This window comes from Gouania willdenowi, chromosome 17, assembly GCF_900634775.1.
Source record: "Gouania willdenowi chromosome 17, fGouWil2.1, whole genome shotgun sequence".
NCBI lineage: Eukaryota > Metazoa > Chordata > Actinopteri > Blenniiformes > Gobiesocidae > Gouania > Gouania willdenowi.
Window position 1 is genome coordinate 8,392,306 of NC_041060.1, and position 18,024 is coordinate 8,410,329.

At 37.1% G+C, this 18,024-nt stretch overlaps 1 protein-coding gene across 1 annotated transcript; it reads left to right on the forward strand.

Moving 5' to 3' along the window:
• The first annotated feature begins 465 nt into the window (after positions 1-465).
• On the forward strand, positions 466-17,233 carry klhl20 (kelch-like family member 20). The gene is made up of 14 exons (XM_028473456.1): positions 466-577; positions 2,527-2,590; positions 4,379-4,636; positions 5,794-5,902; positions 7,420-7,626; positions 8,770-8,928; positions 9,000-9,094; positions 10,204-10,319; positions 11,199-11,382; positions 11,471-11,614; positions 11,690-11,823; positions 12,544-12,752; positions 12,831-12,937; positions 14,999-17,233. Exons 2-14 carry the CDS (start codon positions 2,568-2,570, stop codon positions 15,081-15,083), a joined length of 1,830 nt encoding a protein of 609 aa, XP_028329257.1. The 5' UTR covers positions 466-577; positions 2,527-2,567; the 3' UTR covers positions 15,084-17,233.
• Positions 17,234-18,024: the final 791 nt, after the last annotated feature.

The window sequence follows — 18,024 nt, forward strand, 5'->3', positions numbered from 1 at the left end:
AAGAAAAGTGCCAGGGGTACAAAATACAGGAATCACTAAATACACATTTTAGATGAAGCAGTAAAATAAAGTAAGTATTCAATATTTGGCGTTTAATGAAGGCTGAATGGTTTCTTTGTATTCTTGTAGCCAATATAAATAGTTTAAATGCTGTTTTTAAAATTTACATTCATGAAAATTGAATTTTGATATGATGTTCAACAGCTTATTCTTTCTTTTTGGAAATAAAACATTCATATACACAAGAGAGAAACTATTCAAGATTGAACAAAATAAATTTTTCATTTTTTTTTTCAAAAAAAGTCACTATGTTGGGACATTTCCAAAACAAGTATACCCAAACCTAATGTCATCCTCTGGGACAGCTACCTGACGTCATCTGGTAAAGTATCCACCATTACTGCAAAAAATAATGCAGCCTCGTACATTTATTTTGAAAACAACTGGCTCGGAAGTGGCGTATTTGTTGCACATGCGCACGCTGACTGAGGAGGAGAGAGTCAGTTCACCGATAGCTTTGAGCTATAAACATTAGCACTAAAGCGACCTTTCTGTGTGCTCGGGATGGAAATATGAGGTAAAAGCTGCTTCAGGTGCGCATGTTTGATTTGTCGTGTAGCTGTCACCGCTAGCAGTAGCCAATAAGAGCCTTTTGTGGGTAACTCAATTAGCATTAGCATTGTCTGTAAACACGACCAGTTGGTTTGGCTGGGTTGTCATTTTGACGCTATAAACTGGGTCAATTAAATTGACATATTTGTATACTAAGTATAAACATTATTTAGAATTTAACAAGTGTTTCTTGTGGAACTTGAGTAGACCATTAAAGTGGACTGCTATTAGTATTAGCATTCCCAACCTGTCCCAGGCGGCGGCTCCGGAAAACCGAAGTTATTTAGTGCATATTAACAACATCAAAGCTTTTCACATCCCTAATAAACCTGTTTTTAAATGAACATGTTTTTCTGTTATCCAGTTGAATTTCCGAGATTTCCTCAATACAATCTTTACTTGCTGTTGAGCTAGTAGCATTTGAGCTAGCTAATATAGCTACCTACATGTATTGGTTTCTTGATGATTGGTGACAGACAGCTGGGTTAACATTAGAGCTGGGCGATATTGACCAAAGCGCATAAATCTCGGTATTTTTTTCTTTACATGGCAATATACGATATCAATCAATACTTTTAACTCAAAGTTGACAAAAAAGACAATTATTGGTTAAACTTGGTCATGCAAAATGCCACAACAGCACATTTATTAACAAACAGCTGCACAATATGTGCCAGTTTTGGCTTTTATCCTATAAAGGACAGCACATGTGAGTGAGTTCTGTAGTGTGGCTTGTTTAAGAGATGGTCTGTGTTAGAACACGCTTAGAAATCTAACTGAGCTTTTCATGCTGTTCTGAGAAGTAACCAAAGCAGCGACTCCTAAAACAAGTATTTTAATACAAAATAAGATTAATATATATATATATATATATATATATATATATATATATATATATATATTGATTTAGGCGATATTGTAGTTTTCTACATTGCCAAAATAGAAAACTTGTTATATCTTAAATCTCGATTTTTTTTTTTTTTTTTCCCCCATTGGAAAAACAAAATAGTATTTTCACCAATAGTTTTTGTGCAAAAAGAAAACCATTTGTACATTAGAAACCCTATTGTAAAGAGGCTACTTATAAAAACTGGAATTATGAGCTATCGAAAACTAGCAGCAGTCAATTCTTAAAGCAGTGGTTTTCAAACTGGGGTGTCTGGATCCCTGTACGACTTTTAAACAATAAGATAAAATACTGGTAATAAAAGTGCTCTACAGTGTAAACAATGATTGCATAAATATAATTAAATTAAAATAATTGACCATTTCATCTTTCTTACTTCATTGTATACAATGTCAATAAGAACAATATATCTGATCAGAGTAGTTTGTAGAAATGTAGATTTTTTAAATTATTTTTACAGCAGATTCCAAAATTTTCTTTAACATTTTTTTTTTGCATTTCACCAATAGTTTTTATTAAAAAAACCAAAAAAAAAAACAAACATTTTGTAAATCAGAAACCCTATTGTAAAGAGGCTACTTACATAAACTGGAGCTGTGAGCTAACGAAAACTATAACTATTGCTCTAATTTCTTAAAGCGGTGTTTTTTCAAACTGTGGTACGTGGATCCCTTTAAGACTCTTAAACAATTTAAAAAAACAAAAAACAAAGTACTGTTAATAAAAAAGTGCACTTCAATGTGTAAATATAAGATTTCGTTGACCAAAACTCCTACACAATTTAGTATCTTTTTTTACTTCATTGTGCAAAATATCAATACAAATTATAAATCTAATCAGTGTATTTTAAATAAATGTTTATGTATTTTTTTCTACAGCAGTGAAACTATGGTGACTTTATTTACAACAAACTTAGAAGACAGAACTTAATGTCAATTTACACATTGGAACTGTGCAAATATTTTGTCTGATAGGTGTGAAAGTGACTTTTTCTGTTGTCTTTGCAGATTACTCTGAAGGTGTGGCAGCAAACCTCAAGTGTTAGTGCATGGATACAAAGCCAATGCGCAGGTATGTGTTGAAATTAAATGACACGTTTCCACCCAAAGCGATCCCGAGGATATGTTGTCAGAATTTATTTTGTAAATTTTTTTTTTAGATTTAATTCTCGTGCCTTTTTGTCCGGGTTATATATATATATATATATATCACATCTGTATGGGAAGACGCAGCTCAGCAATCAACGCTATTGTTATAGTTGCAGCATTAAAAGAGCTAACGTAGTTTTTAAAGTTGATGGTATATCACTTTTTTTTAATTTCTGCATATTCTAGAAGCCGATTATATGAATCATGTTTACCGCTCTTTTTACATTATTTTCCACTGTGTCTATCTGTCACGTGTAAAATAAGACAACGTTTCCACTGATTTCTTTCTGCAGTGCTGCGTCATGTGGCTTCATCCTCACACTACCAGCTTTACACAGGCAGCACAGAACACATGATCACATGAAAAAGAAAAAAAATGGGTCAATGACGTTCAGGGACTTCACCACATGATATTTAATAAAATGGGCACCATCAGGCAATGTTTGCATGAATGTCAGGATGGAAATAAATATAGAAATACGTCACTTTGAAATGTTATACAGGACTATAAGAGAAGTAAAATAGGGCAGAAAATACATTTTAAATAGAATTGGAGTAAATTTAAAGGATTTTTTAAAACAGCAGTCAAGGCCAGACAGTCGCACCACATGATATTTTGATACTTTGAATAACTGAATAAATGACAGAAGTAATTTATTAAGTAACATTACAAAACATTTAATCAAAGTGAGTGCATATATACAAAGTTACTACCTTATTGGTATCTTTTTATGCATTTCAAACCTGTTTTAACTAAAAGAAATGCAGTTGGACAGAATATTTAGGTGTCACGTCATCGACCCAAATTCAACTTGTAGCTGAGTCAGTGACGTCACGTCAGTCCAACTGCATTTCTCGTCTTAAAAAAAAAAAGGTTTAAATACATAAACGCATTCCAAATATGTAGTAACTTCGTACACATGCGCTCACTTTAATTTTATTTTTGTTTTAAATGTTACTTCTGTAATTTATTCTGTTATTCGAAGTGTCAAAATATAATGTATCATAGGTTTAAAGTAATTTTAAGGATTTTTTCAAAACAGCGGTCATGGCCAGACAGTCGCACCACATGATATTTTGACACGTTGAATAGTTAGTATATACTGTATGTGCTTGCTTTGATTAATTTTTTTTAATGTCACTAAGTTACTACATAGTTGATGCATACCTTTTTATCTAAAATAAATGTAGTTAGACAGAATATTTGGGCATCACATTGAATCAGTTACAGGTTGACTTTGGGTCAATGATGTAAATATTCTGTCCAAATGCATTTCTCTTAGTTAAAGGTTTAAATGCATAAAAATATACCAAATATGTAGTAACTTAGTATATATGTGCTCACTTTGATTGATTGATTTTTTTAATTGTTACTTCTGTAATTTATTCTGTTATTCAAAGTGTCAAAATATCATGTGGTGTGACTGTCTGGCCATGACTGCTGTTTTTATTTTTGTATTTTTTTTAATTACTCTAAATCTATTAAAATCTATTTTCTGCCATATTTTAGTTCTATTATAGTCCATTATAAGATTTTAAAGTATTTATATTTCATTTTATATCATAATATTCATACAAACCTTGCCAAATGACATCCATTCTCTGAAATATCATGCGGTGAAAATCCTTATACGTCACTGACCCATTTCTACTATGAAGTCTTGAGCATTTATGAACAGATTTTGTTATTACTCCATTTGTTCACATCAAGGGCCACCAGCGCACGTCAAGACACCACTGGAATGGACATCACTAGCCGCTGCACTCTGGGGGACCCCAACAAGCTCCCTGAAGGGGTCCCCCAGCCCGCACGCATGCCCTATGTCTCCGACAAACACCCACGGCAGACCCTGGAGGTGATTAACCTGCTGCGGAAACATAGAGAGCTGTGTGACGTGGTGCTGGTGGTCGGCGCCAAGAAGATTTACGCCCACCGTGTGATCCTGTCGGCCTGCAGCCCCTACTTCAGGTACCAAGAGATAAGAATCTAGTCAGGCTAAGGATCTTATGTACTGTATTTTCTGGGCTATTGAACACACCGCTATATTACCCACATTACCAATTTCCAAGAAAAATCCACGTAAAGGCAGCGCCGTGACATATGCTGCACCCTGTTAGCTGATGAGGGTGTCCTTCAAATGACTCGGCCAATCTGAACAGGCAGGTAGGCGGGTGGCTGTTCTCCGGTTAACGGAGGTCTCCGTGTATTCTGATCAGTTTCAACGGAGGAGTTTCCATCTGCACATGAAATCCCATCCTCACTGCCCCACGTCTGCATATCAGTTTATTTACAGCTTTTTATGGTCACTTTTTACTGGATCCTGATTGATACCGCGCTCCCCATGCACCATCGCCTCAGCAGCGATCACGTTGATTGGACTCTGAGTCATAACATGATCGCTTCTGAGAAAATGTAACGTGGTAATTTGGCAACTTTATGCTGTCATAACCGGCTGATTTTTCCTTAATCCGCAGCGTTTTAGCGCGCTCTCTATGTGAGTGTGACGTTAGCTGTCACCCTCAGTTCTGTGTGCAATCGCTCCTGATAAACGTAACGCAATGATTTGACAACTTTATGCCGTTTATTAACTATTATTAAAACTGGCAGAGATGTCTAACATTATAAACCTTATTGTACTTTTTATACTCTCTTCCCAACGTAAATGCACACGAGCCAGCACCACTCACCGCTTCATAAACTTCAATGTAATACCTGTATTTGATTTTTATTTAAACAATCTGCAATCTTATTTGCTATATAAATAAAAACAGATATTCAGCAGATGTAAGACTTCTGCTGTCACTCGCTTCGACGCAATTTCCCTCCAGGATCAGACACCGTTCTGCATACGGACCATGACGCATCCGTCCTGAGTTATTAAAGCTGTGAGAGCTTCACTTTCCCTACATTATCTGAAGCTAGTTTCTGAACGTTCAGTTCACTGTGATGTTCCAATGTCTCCACACAATTCAGTCATTCTGCTGTAGGGCCGCACCTTCAACTTTAAAGGAAAAAAATAACGTCCTATATGCCGCAAAATACGTTACTAACAATTTTCAGTAGGTCGGTAAAAATAGAGGAATGACTGTATAAAGGATTAATGTGGCTTTTAATGATTTCGACAGGGCAATGTTTACTGGAGAACTTGCAGAAAGTCGGCAGACGGAGGTGGTTATCCGTGACATTGATGAGAGGGCGATGGAACTCCTTATTGACTTTGCCTACACTTCACAGGTGAGACCATTAGCCTGCAGAGCCATTGTAAGCCACAGAATGATGCATAAATGAGTCATCTTATCTTTTATATGTGGGTTTTAATCAGTTTCCAAGAATTACTTTAGTTATTTGGTTTGCATATTCTTTATTTTTGGCAGGGTGAATGTTTATCAAAGCTTCTTATTGTGTAAATCCTACATTGATCATCACATGACTCAACATGTTTCACAGAATCATTGAAGAGATGGATTCTAATTAACCATTCATTAAAATTAAAGACTATATTGTTATATTCTAACAAGAATCATTGTTAAAAAACTGCTTTTTTAAAATTATTTTCTAGTTATATTTGATCAGTTTGAAGGAAAAATCACTTTCGGTCAGCGATTCATAACCGTGATTGAATCATGACCCAATATCACTAATTTCTGGCGACCCCAAAGAGTCTTTTTTTTCTTTCTAGAATTAGTTATTGATTTTGTTTGTTATACTGTATTACAAACACCGAGTAGCCAGGATCAGTGACAAGTTGTGCCAACGCAGATATTTTTACATTGCATTTTATTTTAGCGCGATTTATATAATTAATAATATAAAAAAGAAAAGTGAGAGAAAGTGAAAGGATAGAATACAGTTCTTTAAGATTTTGTGTTGTGTTTTATTTGAAAAAGGAATAACAATTTAAAAAAAAAAAGTAATTTTTTTTTTAATCAATTACTAGACATTTCAGGTGACCCCATTTAAATTCCCAGCGACTTCACATGGGTTGTGATTTGTGTTCCAGAGTTTTGGGGCTTGATTCCTGCCTCCTCCTCTGATGGATTCTTTCAGATTTTACACGATTCTGCTTTCTGACCAGACGTTCTTTTTGAATTCTCAGCAGAGCTCCATCAATCTTAACGCCCTGCAGGCAACCGAGATCCAGCTTCAATGGCCGTGTTTATGTGGGAGCTTTAATTCCTTATTAAAGCAGAATAAAAGTTAAATCCTCTTTAAACTGACCTTGTAAAGACTTAATTCCTAATGCAAATTTAATTATGAATTAAACTTAAATCTGAATTAGGTTGCTGGTTTATTCCGATTTCAATTATGAATTAAATATTTATTCTATCGTGTAAACACTTAATTCCGCTTTAAGATAGTTCCAGTCGTTCTGCGCATGCGCGACTTGCTCTGGTGATGACATATTCCAAGATGACGGCCCGGATTAGAGCCGAAATTATTTATTTAATAATAGCCTTAAAAGACATGGATATAATGAAAAGAGTAGATGGCTGGAGGCATAAACATGCAGACATTCACACTGACTGTTCGGCTCGATGTCCCAGCACGGAATGGGGGAATAAACTGGTTTTCCATGTAAACCTCTATTTGGCATTACCATTTTCATGTAAACACGAAGCAGAACACTTTAATTCCGAATAATTTAACAGAATAACTAATTACGAATTAAAAAAATATCATGTAACCATGACTAATGTCTTTAAAAACTGATTGTGAGGAGTCTCTGATTTGCTGACCTCTGCGTCTTCCAGGTGACGGTGGAGGAGGGAAACGTCCAGACACTGTTACCTGCAGCGTGTCTCCTTCAACTGGCCGAGATTCAAGAGGCGTGCTGCGAGTTTCTCAAGAGGCAACTGGACCCGTCCAACTGTTTGGGCATCAGGGCCTTCGCCGACACCCACTCATGCCGCGAGCTTCTACGCATCGCAGACAAGTTTACACAGCATAATTTTCAGGAGGTAAGAATGAACCGTTGAGAGTAGATGGTCGATTGGACAAGAAAATACTGGATCTCTGATCTGGTGGTTTGCTGTGTTTTCTCAGCGACTGTTTTTTACATGTGATTTAGTACAGTCACCATCAGGCTAAAGTTGCTGATGATGTTTATAGGGGTGTAACGAAATAGACGAAATAATAATAATAATAATAACGATACAATATTAAAAAAAAAGGAAAAAAAATACCAATACCAATGACTAGTTGGTGTTTTTCACTAACAAATCTTTGTTAATGAAAAATAACTTGACTGTAAAAATGCGAAACAGTGTGTGGGTGTTTAGCTTCACAAATATGTATGTAAGTATGAAAACAAATTTACCAGTCAGTTATTTTTGTTATTTCTCTAACACAAAAGTTTTAAAAGCTGCATTTTGGACCTGCCAAAATAAACCCAAAATGCAGCTTAAACTTTTCAGCACCCCTTGTATTTTAAAGGAGAGAGTAAAGTTGCTCAAATTAACCAGTGTTGTTGTTTATGATGTTCTACGTGATATATCATGCAACACTCGATACTTGTGCTTTAATATGGGAGATACACTATAACATGGCGGGATGCACTTCCTTTTGAAACATTTTACTTGATTTTATTGCGTGAGTCGTTGAATTTTATATCGTTGTTTTTTTACTTTGTGAAATTACATGTCACAAAATTTAGCTACATTCCTAGTTGTTTACTTTTGGAGTTGTTGGCAGAGTGATAATGTCTCAAGTTTTCCTTCAACCTTTGCTGTTTTAATCTTTCTCTGTCTTTTTTAAGCTGTAAATCAGCTACAATTAAAGTTGCAGAGCATCTTTTGTGTCTGTTTAAAAATAAACCAGAACATGCTTCAGGGTAGTTGAATTGTGTGTAGCTGTCACGCAAACCTGTTTAGTTATAATGTTTTTAGCCTCTGGAAACAAATGACTGTCATTGCATGTGTGTTGCATTGGTACAAACAGGCACTTCCTGATTTACAATTGTGTGCTCATGCTTTAGGATTAACCTGAAGTGTCTGAGAAAAAGATGTGGAAAACTTTCCATAACTGCTCAGTTTTTTCAGAGCAATGAAACAAACATATTGATTTCTGGAAATGTTGAGTTGTGTTGGGCTATTTTTTTCCAGGTTATGGAAAGTGAGGAGTTTATGCTGCTACCAGCCAATCAGCTGATCGACATCATCTCCAGCGATGAGCTGAATGTGAGAAGTGAAGAGCAGGTTTTCAATGCCGTCATGGCCTGGGTCAAATACAGCATACAGGAGCGCCGACCTCAGCTTCCACAGGTTTGGCTCATTATTCCCATAGTATGCAATTTTGTTTTAAATTACACTAATTAAAATTTTGTGCTCTGCAGGTCCTTCAGCATGTCCGCCTACCACTTCTCAGCCCCAAGTTCCTGGTGGGAACGGTGGGTTCAGATCCTCTCATTAAGAGTGATGAGGAGTGCAGGTGAGTGTGGGATTTATTAGTTAAAGAGATCCTCCATTTTCTTTGACATGTTTTGCCTAAAATCTTTGAAATCTACTTATTGGAAGACAAAATGCATTATTATGCACCATATTCAGACTTTTTTGGCGTCACAATTTTTTTTTTTTCTCTTTGGGTAAACAAGAGGTTTACATCTGCAATCATGAACTTTTCCTGATTATTTAGAGCAACCGAAAGCAACACAGATTGTCATTTTGACCTAAGAAGCTGCTAAATTATCTAAAAAATAGGCTGAATGTATCACTCCAATAGAAAACAATGGAATGTTTAAAGGCAGTGGGGCCGTGTGACATGACCAATCACGTGATTTCAAGATGGCTCTAAAACCATAAAGTAGTCCCATTTGTAAAAGGTAGTTAAATTAATATGGTGCATAATAATGTGTTTTGTTAGGCATAGATCTTCAAATGAGTACATTTTAAAGATTTTAGGCCAATCTTGTAAAAACAGTGGAGGATGCCTTTGAGCCTTTGGCTGTTTTTAACTTAAATAAAATGATTCCTTCTTGGATGCGCAAATTTATTCATTTATAGGATAAACCCCTTGAGATGAACAATCTCGTTTTCAAGGGGGTCCACAATAATGTTCAAACAAAAGAGATGCACCAGACAGAAGCAGCTGTGCATACATTTCACAGAATACAAACAATAATACATAGAGGCAAACATTACAGTATAACACACACACACACACACACACACACACACACACACACACACACACACACACACACACACACACACACACACACACACACACACACACACACAGCTCTCAATTGTTGAAGGTCATATGTTTTAAGAAATAAACTAACAAATATAAGGTATGAGCAAGAAAACTCAAAAACAGTCACATTTTGAAGGTATTGCACAAGAGCATTTTTAAACATGTTAAAGGAGTTTATAGAGCGGCTAGAGGTAGAACGATTATTCCAGTCAAAGGGGGCTTTATAATTAAATGAAAGTTCACCAATTACTTTTATGGTCCTTGGAACAATAAAGAATGTTTGAGATGTGTGTCTCAAATTATCGGAAGCAATGGTGATGGTTGTTTTTCTCCTGCTTTTTCAGAGACCTTGTAGATGAGGCTAAGAATTACCTGCTGCTGCCGCAGGAAAGGCCATTAATGCAAGGACCCAGAACCCGACCAAGGAAACCCATTCGATGTGGAGAAGTGCTTTTTGCAGGTCATACCTCACACTAGGGCTGCACGATTATGGCCAAAATGATAATCGCGGTTATTTGTAATAATATTGTATTAACGATTATTCATCCTCTTAAAGAAAACATCTGTACTTTTATTTAACCACTTTTTACCAAACAATATGTGAAGAGTTTAGAGTGCAAAATACATGCTTTAAACTAGAATAATGATATATCTATATTTAGAAAAAAACATCTAAATTTACTATAGGCTAACTATATAAATACACTGTTACAGAGTGGGAACTCCTTGAAAACAATTACAAGAACATTAGACTCAAGCCTACAGGTTTTGGGCAAGAAACACCAGCCTGTCAACACTTACTGGGTTGAGAGTCCGCTGGACACCGACAGGAATTTTGTGAAGCAACATTGGCTTTAGCCTTCATGCATTTATTGTATTTAACAAGTCCAGACTTGTGGACGGTGATCTCTTTTTAGGCATGAACTCCTCACTATGATGTTTCTCATCTCCATTTGCTGCTGCACTTTCTTCTCTCGACATGACTCGCTCTCATCAGTCTAGTTTATTGAGTGACCCAAAGCTGCAGAGCGCTGAAGCGTTGCTTGCTTGTTATTAAGGTAGCTTAATGAAGCCTTAATCATGTGTTTGCCCCCTGTTGGTTGGCTGACTCCTAGGGGTTGAGAAAGTGCAGGATTAGATAGGCAGCAGAGCCGGCATTTTTAATGTAAAATCGCTGACGATCAGTTTAATTTAATTGTGGCAGTCAAAATTGTAATGACGATTAAAATTTGATGAATTTTGCAGTTCTACCTCAAACATATTTTTGGACTCAAAATTATTTCTTTATACTAACATTATGGAGAATTCCTTTTGTTCTAAACCGTTATTTGTTGTGTAGTTGGTGGCTGGTGCAGTGGAGATGCCATTTCCAGCGTGGAACGTTATGATCCCCAAACCAACGAGTGGCGGATGGTGGCGTCGATGAGCAAACGGCGATGTGGAGTCGGTGTTAGCGTGTTGGACGACTTGTTGTACGCGGTTGGAGGTCACGACGGCTCGTCTTATCTGAACTCAGTAGAAAGGTGCTGCTCAATTATCCACACGTTTAGTTTGACTGTTATCAATCACATGCGATCCTGACATCATGCTCTTTTTTTTTGTTCTCTCAAGGTATGATCCAAAAACCAACCAGTGGAGCAGTGACGTGGCGCCCACCAGCACGTGTCGCACTAGCGTGGGCGTGGCCGTGCTGGGTGGATATCTGTACGCTGTGGGAGGACAGGATGGCGTCTCCTGTCTAAATATTGTTGAAAGGTATTTCTCACAACTCTGTCGTCACCACTTTTTTGTTTGAAGTTGTTATTAACACGACTCTAAAACGTGGTGCAGGTATGATCCGAAGGAAAACAAATGGACACGTGTGGCCTCCATGAGCACGAGACGCCTGGGAGTGGCTGTGGCTGTACTGGGAGGGTTCCTGTATGCTGTGGGAGGGTCTGATGGGACGTCACCGTTAAATACAGGTACAAGTTGTCAGAAATATGTTACTTTTTATATTGGTTTGTTTCAAATTAAAAGTGACAAATAATGCTGTGATGTAACGATAAATATATCATCGTGCCATATAAAATGTCTACCGTGTGATATAACAGTCTTATGGTTTATATTGCTGATTTAATGTGTCTTAAAGGAGAAGTGCCATTTGTTTTGCAATTTTTTTTTTTTTTGTGTTAAAAACTTAAACAAACACTGAAACTCTGCAATATTCTCTGCAATAGACCTTTACACTGTGATGGAAATGATCCAGATCTTGGTAAATTGTTGTGAATCAGCTCTTTTCTGCATTGTTATGAAAGAATTGAAAAGCAATCATTGGGGGCGGGAGAAATAATAAAGCCTTATCATAAAAAAATAAATGGCTTTAGTCACAACTTTTGAAAACATATTTGGAAAAAGCTGCTACAAAATCAGGCGTTTTAGGCTGTAACAATCACAGAAAATGGTCGCAAGAAGTCTGAAATGGTCATGTTGCCAATTTATTTATAGAAACCATTTTTATATATAATTAATAGCAATTTTCCATTCGATAATATTTCCATATTGTTATCAGGATGTAAATTCACCTATATCGTGTTATAACATTTTCTCCATATTGCACAGCACTAGTGACAAATGGCATAAATGAAGCGTGACAGGTGAGTTTCAGTGATGAATGATGTGCTTTTCTTCCCCACTCCCTTCAGTGGAACGCTACAACCCTCAAGAGAACCGCTGGCACACCGTGTCCCCCATGGGAACCAGGAGGAAGCACCTGGGCTGTGCCGTGTACCAGGACATGATTTACTCTGTGGGAGGAAGAGACGACACCACAGAGCTGAGCAGCGCTGAGCGATACAACCCCAGAACCAATCAGTGGTCCCCAGTGGTTGCCATGACGTCCAGGAGGAGCGGGGTGCGTCTGTGTGTGTGGAAACTGGAACTGTTTGTTTTTGCCCTGAAAAATACATCACATATACATCTTTGTGTGTAGGTGGGCTTGGCTGTGGTTAATGGTCAGCTAATGGCTGTAGGAGGGTTTGATGGAACCACGTACCTCAAAACAATAGAAGTCTACGACCCCGATGCTAACACATGGAGGTAGGTAGTCCTCTGTTAACACACTATATAGGTTGAAGCTGTTTGCATGATTTATACTGTAACTGTAAGGAAAGTTTGAAACTACTTTTAATCTTTCAATGAATGTAATAGCAATTGATACAGTAAAGGCCCCTACAGAAGTTACAGAATTTACTTCCTGTTATTTTAAATTTCATATTGCAATTTCCTTTTGATTTTGTTTTCAAATCTTGCTACAAAATGTCGAGTTATGTTGGACTTCACCTAGACAGTATTGTGATTCTGCAATATTTTTTACTGTAAAACGGTAGCCTAAACTTAAAACTGACACATGTATCGCATGTAGCAAAGAAATTAACAATATTTTACATATTAACCACATTAAGCTGGTGTGGCACATTTTTGGGAAGTTTATTAGCCAGTGGTTGCATCTAATTAGATAAAGCCAATGAAACTGAAAGAAAATAATAAACTGATGCGGAAATGACCCTCATGGGGGTTCTCTGAAATGTAATTGGTGAAGCTTTTTGCATCATCCTGCTACATCAGTGGAAAGAATTGTAAGAAATATTGTTTAAGTTGAGATTTTTACTTCTTGTCAATAGAAATCAGATTTTAACTGTTTTATTTAAGTTTCAACACAACCCAAATGTAAATATGAAATGGTCATTTGTAAAACATAAGGGATAATGGAAGAAGTGTTTTTTGTTAGTGAGGAACTTGCCACCATTTCAACTAGGGATGTCCTGATACAACTTTTTCACTTACCGATACCGATATTGCAGCCTTGAGTATTGGCCGATATTGATCCAATACGATAACAGCATGAATCATACATACTTTTATTACTTATTTTCTAGTGTGTAATGTTAGGAAAAGCTTGATTATTAAAAAAAACAGAAATATTGATTATAAACCAATGGATTACATATAATTAACCTTTTAGAATAATGGCACGTTTACATCAAACGCATCCAAAGTGTCAACAGCATCAGGTTTACATAGATAATATATTGTGGACATCAAGAGGTCCTGCTGCGCATCCGCGCCTCCTGTGTGGTGCATTTTGGAGCTTTTTGCGCGACGAACGCTGTGTGTTTTGATTTCAGGCTTTTGACGTACGTCTGGCACCTCCAACGCGGCCGACGCTGGAGTTGGGATTGCTGAACTTTTGGGGCATAATGTGGCGCGTCAACCAATCAGGAGCTTTCCCCAACCGTGACAGATGAACAAGCGCTCTTCTGCTGGCATAGAGCGCCTGTAGTTGGTGTCCTGGTAGGAGATGCGAGTGCCGATGCGGGTCAGCAGGTCGCCCAACTGGGCCCGAGAGAGACAAAAGTAGCGCTGAAAGCGAATCTCGTCCGATCGCAGCTCTGGTGAATCCAGAAACGGCCAAGCCAAGCCACTCTCGAGATAACGTAGAGCTGATGAACAGGAGTTCAGCAAACTTTATTCTCCATTCACCCACATTTCTCTAAAGCCCTCTGACATCACAGTGCACACACTGAGTCACACCAAAATATATCCGACCAGAAACACCGCCTTATCAACACAATAATATTCCCCACCACTTCACAGTCACTGGGTGAATTATGAACGTAACTGATCGCCACAATATCATCCATTGTATGAACACCACCAGCAATAGAGAAGCCCCTCCCCTCGACACGCTACCTTCCCAACTTGCTTGAATGCGCGTCCCCAGCATCTTCAATGAGCACAAGCGTCCAACTACGTGAGTGAGGTACGATTTTGATGCCCAAAACGCGTTCTATGATTGAATAAAATAAATAAAAATAAATAAATAAAAGATATTAAAAAAATAAATCCAAAAAAACAAAATACATTATATCGGAGATTTTAGATGCAGTCCGATAAAATCCATTATTCGTTTTCTGGCTGATATTGGGTCTATCGATATCGGATCGGGACACCCCTAATTTCATCCACTTTTGTTGCTTTGCAGTCGAGCTGCTGTGGGAATTAGTTATTTATATTCCTTGAAATACATTCATTGTCACTGTTTCCTCTTTGGTTTTTACACCATTTCTAACTTTTTTCCCTTTGGTACTTTTCTTTCAGGCTTTACGGAGGAATGAACTACCGCAGACTAGGTGGAGGGGTGGGCGTCATTAAAATGACTCATTGTGAATCTCACATCTGGTAACGCCGCCCTCTCCCCCTCCCCTCGCTCACACACATTCACTCTCCATGAGGATGAGAAGGAACGCCCCCTGAAGAAATACAGTGATTGACATAAAGTTGAGCGAACTATGGGGGGAAGGCGGGAGAAAATTAGACAAACTTTAGACTGTTCAATCATCCAAACACTGAAGTCATCAACCACAAAAAAACAGAAGAAAGTGACATCAGGCTTCCAGTTTTGGGAGAAAAGTCCTCGTTCTGTGACCGAGTTCTTCAGAATCCAGCATTTCAGTCCAGATTGGATTCAGAATCGGAGTCAAGTGGAGCTCACGTTGACCAAGAACACTGCAGAGAGAGATTCATTCTCAAGTTAAAAAGGTATCTGAAAGAAACCATTTATCGTCTTTAGGTTTCAAATGAAAATTAGGCAAAAAAAACCTATCAGGAAAATCTGTAAACCAGGCAAATCTGTTTACTGTCCCCACAAAGACTTCACAGAAAATTGACAATTCAATCCCTGCTCTTTGTAATTTGTTATTTAGGTGTTTAGTCACACATGTTTGTTATAAATGTCACACTTTTCTCCTCAAGGTGTAGCATTAAACAGCAACGGTAACATTAGCCTGTAACACTGGTTTAGGGGGTTGTTGTTTACTGGTATCAGTCTGGACAACAGTTGGACTATTTAACTTGAAGATGTGATACGACCTTATTAAACTTATGATGGTTATTTTAGAGTTTGACACAAATTACCTGAAGCCTGTGAAAATGTTAGATTTTTGTGCTTTTTTGAAGAGTGCTGTGTTAGATAAACGGTTTGTATGGAATTATGCAGATTTGTGTTTCTGGAAGTGAAAGGAAGAGGCTGAGTTACAATTAGCAGAAGCTCAAATCTAAATCAGGTTATTTTCAGCCTTGGGTTAATATGCATCGTTTTTCAATTTGAAACCACAAAAACCATTGTTTTAATAGTTGTGGATAGAAAATAATCCCATATAACAGTTGAAAAGCAATGGTTTCACATTCTCTAGGTTGGTTGGTTACAGTGTTTACTGTGCAGACACCATGAAGTTAGCCTTGTGTTGGTCACACAGCTGATTTTAATGCCCACTTTCTCTCCTTAGAAGGGAAACAATGTGGAAATGTTTTTTTTTTTAGAGCTACACACACAGTTTTGCTCCAGTTCTTATAGAATGCAACAGCACCACCTGCTGGAAGATTATATCAATACAATTTTGATCAAAAAGACGTGGTCCTGGTTTCAGAATACACTGTGATTTGGGAACTATTTTAGAAGTTTTTTTTTCCTCTTGTATCTTAATTTTATTTCTAAGAGTGTTTCCAGATGTTCTGGAAGAAAGTGTCGTAAGATCAAAGCACTTCACACCTAAACGCTTTGATCTTTGTTTTCTTGCTGAGATTCAGCACCACTCAGTGGTCACACACACACACATACATATATCATGGGCTCCACAGCGCTGCATTTTAAACACTAGCTGCTTCAAACATTCGCGCGCGCGCGCACACACACGATTAAGTAGGATTTTTATGCTACAAAAGGGATGGATTTCAAATGTTTAAAAAAGCAGGATGTCTGTGACTTTATGCAAACTATTAGTTTAAAAGAGAATAATTCATGCTTTGAAATCACTCACTTTAAAATGTTAAATGTGACCATTTCATGCAATTGTTGTTATACCGGTGTCATTGAAGGGAAGTGTTGCATATACTATTAATTTTGGCACATACCTCAGTGTGTGTGTGTTTGTGTGTGTTGCCAGGTCTGTTACCGTTTTCTCACTGCCACAGAATTACAAAGGAATGTCTACACAGTTTCTTCTACAACATGTACACAACCATTTTCTTGATTTTGATCAGTTTTTTTGTGAGTTTGAAGTTAGAAAAGATGTTGCAATCCTCATAGACACTGATACAATAAGGTTTTAGACGAGATGGTATACAATCATGTATAAACTGAGCGGTGTTGCTGCTCAATCTCATAGGAAACAAGTGGTTCATTGCATTTGTTTGGCGCCTTTCTTTGGCTCTCAGTAGAGCGGTTATAATAACTAAAGCTGTCTGTGTCATGTGATGATGTATGAGCCACGTTTCAGCAGCTTTTGGCCTCACTGTGTTCACCATGACCAGGATTAAACTATTTCCCTGACGAATGCATTTGTTTTTTTCTTTCTCATACAAGAATTAGGGTTTTTTTTTTCCACATTGTGTGTTAATAGCTACACAGAGTTAAATTACAGCTTTGTAGGTCATGTAACATGGCCGCAAATGTAGATTTAACAAATTAAAGTCACATATTAAGATTTGGAAATGGTTAAATTCCTTTTGTGTTCCATGTAAAAAGTTGAGAGTTCATGTTAGAACTACAGTATGGATGATTTCCAGCTTTTAAAGTTAATTTGATGGCTTAATTGTTTTCAATACATGTGTCTGTAGCATTGGTGAGAGTGGGTGAACAAGCTGATAATTCAAAGTGCTTTGAGACTATTTCAGTGTTTTTGTTTTTTTGTCTTTTTAAAAAGCTCTATAAAGATCAAATCCATTTATCATCAGAAGATCGATTTTTGAAAACCACTCACTAAAGGTAAATACTAATAAATTTGCCATTTGATTCATTATTCATTCATGCACAAATAACTAATCTGGAGTAATATTTTATTAACGTTCGAGTGTAGAAAGCTGGAAATATGGTGTTGGCATTTTAAAATCAGCAGCTAACGTGTCAAATGCCTGAAAGCTATAGTTGTGTTGTTTTTCACATGAAGTGGAATTCATGTTTATCAAACTGTTACTTCAAATATCGATAAACATAAGGTCCAGTATTTCACGTTTATATTTTTTTGGATATTAGATTAGAACTAGATTAGAAAATAATGAAAATTCAATTTCAAGTTATTTAATTTACACCACCCAAAATTAAGTTCATGGTAGATATTATGTGGGGG